At 38.1% G+C, this 5956-nt stretch overlaps 1 protein-coding gene across 1 annotated transcript; it reads left to right on the top strand.

The window, feature by feature from the left end:
• Nucleotides 1-4345: 4345 nt before the first annotated feature.
• LOC143626923 (uncharacterized) lies at nt 4346-5119 on the top strand. Its single transcript, XM_077096851.1, has one exon. The coding sequence runs from the start codon at nt 4346-4348 to the stop codon at nt 5117-5119; it is 774 nt and encodes a 257-aa protein (XP_076952966.1).
• Nucleotides 5120-5956: the final 837 nt, after the last annotated feature.

The following is a 5956-nucleotide window of genomic DNA, read 5'->3' as shown; positions in this document are numbered from 1 at the left end:
GAATGAAAATTATTGTAAGTGTTTTCGAGTAATGTTTCATATTTGAGTGTGTTCGAGTATGAATGAGTGACTGATAATTTCTCTAAGTATTTCGAGCACATCTCATATAAGACAAAGGAAACGAGCACAAGGATAACATACTTGAGCAGTTTGTGGTTTTTGATAATTTTTCTAAGTGTTTTCGAGCATACATATTATCTTAAGTGCACTGATTGTATGTCAAGTGTTGCATTGCTACACTTTCGAGTCTTTCTCAACGAGCATGTTTTGTTACTTGTGATAAGAATTTTGGTTAAGACAAAGACTCGAGCACAGGTTAATCTCGAGTACAGGTTTGAAATGTTCCAAAGGTTACTTAATTTGTTTAAGTTTTCTTTCGAGTAGACTTGGCTTTCGAGCAAACTAATAAATGACCAATTTTAATCCTTAACCAAATTTCAAGTGATTTTGGTCGAGTATATTTTGAAAATCTTATTCGAGCATGATAGGAGACAGCTGTTTTTGGCAGTTTGCTCGAGCAGAGTAAATAATTGATTTTAATTCAAAATATACCTTGCTTGCACTAAACGACAAACTAGGGTTTTACACCCCAAGCATTAGGTATAAAAGGGGGACTTAGAAATTTTCCAAATACTTTTTCCCTCCCTTGTCGATTATTCTCTGCTCGTGCCTCCTAATCACTCGTTGCTCGCTGATACTCACTTTCATTTATAGCCATTATCTCTGATTCTGACTTGCTAAGAAATCGATAACTGGTTTTCGATAACCAACTGTTGGAATTAGGGTGTTTATTATTCATCTTACTGATCGATTGACTTATTTTTGTAGGTTCGCAAATTGTCACGGAACAGGTTATTGAAGACGATTTTCTTCCTTAACTACGGTTGACGTTATATTCTATCTTCATCTTACTGACTATCTTTTTTATTTTATAGATATAATAGCGTTAATGTTTGAACCGAAGCACAATATGTGCGCCCTTCTTGAAGTGAATGAAGAGAATCAGGAATTGGAGCTAATGATAAATTTCTTGAACAATTCCAATCTCAGAGTTGCCCTAATGGAAAGCCCAGTGCTAAACAGGAATCATCTAACAGATTTTTGGGGCTCGGCGGAATGCTGATGACATTAATGGCAGGAGGATCGAATCCACGGTACTTGGACAGGAGATTGAAGTCACCGACCAATCTATACGAGAGGCACTGCAACTAAATGATAATCACGATGTGCAGCTCTCTTACTCACAACAGAGGTTGTTGAGAATATTTCAAGAAACCATCGGATATCAAGGGAATATCCATGAAGGGAAATTTCAAAAGGGAATGTTTCCCCTAATTTATAGATTCTTGATCCATCATGTGATTCAAAGCTTATCATTCAAAAGAGGCACACGGACGCTACTGAGCAGAGAACTAGAAACAGCCACCGTGGCCATCTTATACAACCAACCGTTCAACTTTTCAAGACTTATCTTTAACGGTTTGGTTAGTAATGCCCAGAAGAATCCTCATGATAAATTTTTGATGTACCCAAGGTTTCTATAGATTATAATCAATTGGGCTTTACAAGGGTTAGCTACTGATGGAGGCATTTTAATTTTGCAAGACCCAAACATGTATAAAAGAATCAAGGGTGCAAGGAGCCAGTTTGATACAACGATTGAGTTTGGCATTCTTCCTGGTTGTTAAATAATCAGATTGAAGTGATGGAAGTTCCACCATACCCTAAACCAGAATTTGAAGATAGTGATGGCAGTGATGAAGAAGAGGATTCTGATAAAGGTAACAACGATGATAATGACCATCAGGGAGGTGATGATGTTGATTTTGGAGAACCTGGGAATGTTGAAGCAGGTAACCATGTAGAGATGGATGAGAACTTAGAGGTGAATAAGACAGTATAGGAAATGGATATTATTTATGAACCTGTTCATGAAGATTACTTGGAGAATGTGAATGATGAAGAGCCTATTGTGGCTGGGACGGAGTTTGTTGATGATGATCAGTGTGTTGATAATGTCATAAATCAAGTTCATGAAACAATTTAGATGATAACCCCACCTCTTTCACATGATCCTATTATTGACTAAATATCCACTATTCCTACACCACCATTTTCACCAAACCCAAAACCTGCTGATGAACATTTAAACTCACCAGAAATAGAACCATTCTCACTAACTCCTGAACACACAGATGAATTTGTAAACTCCTCACCAGACACAAAATCTTTTATTGAACAATCAGACTCCTCACCACAAATATCACCTGTCACTGAACCTATACCACAATCCCTAACTCACCAAGAAACCCAACTCATTGCTCAAACATTTGCATCATATTCACCAGAATCCTTTTCAAATCAGCTAGAATCTGTACCTGAACTATTCCCAACACAAGATACCCCAATATCCTCTCCTGAACCGACAAATCAAGAATTATTGGCTAGAGATATTGTATTGGAAGCAGAGAATGCTAAGTTGAAAAAAGAATAATTTGGCTTTGGAAAAAGCATTGGAAAGGGCTTTAATGAAGATTCAAACCCTAAAGCATGCTGAGGTTGAGAAAACCTCAGATGCACCAAAACTAATTGATGAATTATATGATGCAAGTGATGATGAGGATGAAGATGATGAATCTGATAAGTGGTTAGGCCCAATGCTCTAAATATGATAGGTGCTGAGTATGATGAATCTGATAATGAAGAAGAGCCTGAGAAAGTTATGGAGATTGAAACTATTCAAGGTAAGGGGGAGCTTGAAAAGACAGATAAAGTTCAGATGGAGGTGGAGCAAGAAGAAGAAAAACTCCAGAACAAATTCAAAAACAAAAAATAAAGGGTAAAGATGTGGCCATTGAAGAAGAAGATTAGCAGCCCACTAGTGCCCCAAAAGTTACTCTAGGAAATGAAATTTTAGAGAAAGATGTCTATATGGACCATGTGGCTGAAGTTGAATCTATGAAGAAAGTCATGGAATTAAGGAATGCAGAATCAGAAGAAGATGAAATTCCTCAAGAAATGTTAGAGTCACTGACTAATTTGAAAAACAAAGAAGAAAAAGAAGAAGTGTTGAAAAAGCAAGCTGATGAGAGCTTGGCTTTGGTAATAAAGTCCTTTAAAGAAAAATCTGATACTGCTTCTAGAGTGGGAATGACTGGAGAACAAAATCAAGAAGAAAGAGAAGGGATAGATATGACAGATGTTGAGTCAAATATCTACTAAGGAAGATTGGAATCTTCTCAACCTCTTTCTAAAATCAGCTAAGTATCGAATACGAGCAAGCCTGGATCATCTAGCATGATTTACTACCTCGAGCATGGTCTTCAGAGCCAATTTTGGTTGATTCTTGTAAGTGTTGAAGGCTTCGAGCAAGCTACACTTCTTCTAGCAATAATGTTCTTTTGTCGAGTACGGATTGCCAATCGAGTAAACGACTTGATCATTCAAGTTTTAGCCAAGTGATCCGAGCACAGGATGTTCGAGCATATTGGTGACAAAGATGGATTTAATAAGAAGATGTCATATGCCTAAGCATAGACTTCGAACATAGTTCAGTCCTACCCAGCAAGATTTACATCCGAACATGCTAAAGATTGTTCAATAAGTCTCAAGATAGGATTGAAGACATCAAGAAGAATATGCTTGCTCGATGTACAAGTTCGAGCAAAGCAAGGATTGGTCAAGAAGAATGAAGCTATCTAGAGGAGAATATTTTCTGTGAAAATATTCTAAGTAAAGTATGCTTGAAGAAACTCATCGAGCATATAATACATATTGAGTGTGCTCGAGCAAGATACATATCATGCTTGAAAGACTCATACACTTGTATTTTATTTGTCTCTCATTATGTAATCATTAGGGATTCAGAAGGAATGTCATGGTCTATAAATAGCGTACTAGGTTTCCATTTTAGAAGACGCTGGCAACGCACGCAATACGAGAGCAAAACATTCCAAACAATATTCCTTTTGTCTCCTCGTACCGCCGCCGCCGCTGTCACGAAACCATAGACATTCCTTTCACTGTTACATTAAATGTTATATTAAATGCAGTGAATGTTTGTCTTTGATATTGTTCTAACAGACTATATTTTATTGTTTCGTTATCATTATATCACACCTTCATTCCCATCCGTTGAATATCCTGATTCTGCCGGGATATTCGATCGGCCTTTAGGATATTGGATCTGCGTGCTCTTGTCGACCTACTAGTTGCACCAGATTCCTCGGTCCTGACAAGTGGTATTAGAGCTTTGGAAGCTCGCTGAAGGCCACGGGACAGAAGGTTTGTGATAAAGCTTGAAGCTTTACAAAGTTTTCGTCTGTGAAAGCACAGATCTGAGAAGATGGATGATCAAGAGGTATCAACAAACAAGATTCCAAGGTTAATCGGACATGAACACTTCATCAAATGGAAGGTCCTGTTTGAAGCTGCAGTCAACTACAACGACCCTGAGCTGTGGAACTCAATCCAGGATGGACAATACATTCCCTCCCTTGTTGCAAACAACAATGCCACCATTGAACTCAAAATGAAGAAACGAGATGATAAAGCTCTGTCAATGCTGAAGTTAGGTCTCTCTTGGGAGATACTGACCAGTGTCAACCATCATAAAACGGCGAAGGAGATGTATGATGCTGTTATTGACATGTTTGAGGGCAACACGGAGCTCAGAGACATCAAAAAGGACAGATTGAAACAAGAGTTTGATAGATTCAAGTTCAAAGAAGGAGACAGACTAAAGTCAGTATTGAAGAGGTTCATGACCATAGTGAATGAAATCAGAACAACTGATTTGCTGATTTTGGACTTTGAACTAAACAAGAAACTGTTGTCTTCATTGTTTGGAGAATGGTACACAGCCAGTAAATTCATCAAAGAGAAAGCAAGTTTTCCCAACTTCAAGTTGGATGATGTGATAGAATTTCTGAAAGCTGCTGAGCATGAGATGATAGAAAACCATATAATAAGAGAAGAGAAGCCCAGCTTCCCAATAACAAATGCTTTAGTGGCACCTATGGGAAACCTCACTCTCAAGTCTAATCAACAGCCAATTGTGGAGGAACCAGCTGAAACAAGCTCAATGTGTGGAGGAAGTCAATCAAGATTTAATATCTAAATGATTGAATGCTAATGTCAAATGGTTATCCGAAGTGTTGGAAGATGACACTGCTTCTACAGCCAATGGACACCTCCTTACACACAAAACAATTCAAGTCATGGAACAGACTACCAAGCCTTATTTTCAATGTTCACTGATTCCTACCATGCCTTTGTGACAAAGAATCTGACCAACACAAGTATAGTGCAAGAAGACCTTGAACAGATAGATGTGGATGATCTTGAAGATATGGACATAAAGTGGTAGGCTGCAATGTTGGTAGTTAGAAGCAAAAGACTATAGAACAGGACTAGGAGATCATCTTTCTCAGGACCCAATGACCGGATTGGATTTGACAAGTCTAAAGCTATCTGTTACAATTGCCAACAGCCTGGACATTTTGCCAGAGAAATTAATCATCCAAAATAGTTTGGTAATCAAGTGAATCAGAATCAATTCTATCAGAACCAGAATAAGAATTACCAAGGAACTAATCAGAGAAATCAGATGGCTAATAAGAATCCATATCAGAACCAGAGCAGACCCTAGCAACAACAGATGCAGCCACAGAGAAACAATCAGCTTCAGATTCAGAACAATCAGAGCAGAGGAAACACAAATGCTATGAATCAAGCTAGAGACCAAGGAAATGTAGCGGTAACAATGGAGCCACAAGATGGAGCGTTTGAATGGAGCAACCGTGCTGCTGAGATGGAAAAGGCAAACGTTGCATTCATGGCTAAGATACAAGAGAGAGGAGAGTCTTCAGGATCATAGGTACAATCTGAACTTTCTTTTTCTGATCTTCTTTTAACAAGTGATGAATTTAACATGGAGATTGGAAAGTGGAAATCT

The sequence above is a fragment of the Bidens hawaiensis genome, unplaced genomic scaffold (assembly GCF_021521415.1).
Source record: "Bidens hawaiensis isolate Kalapana, Puna unplaced genomic scaffold, B.hawaiensis_p1.1 tig00004539_1, whole genome shotgun sequence".
In the NCBI taxonomy this organism is placed as follows: Eukaryota; Viridiplantae; Streptophyta; class Magnoliopsida; order Asterales; family Asteraceae; genus Bidens; species Bidens hawaiensis.
This window is presented reverse-complemented; position numbering and strand designations above follow the sequence as displayed.

What these genes read in the sequence shown, in the direction of transcription:
- LOC143626923 (XM_077096851.1), top strand. Translation starts at nt 4,346, where the DNA reads ATGGATGATCAAGAGGTATCAACAAACAAGATTCCAAGGTTAATCGGA.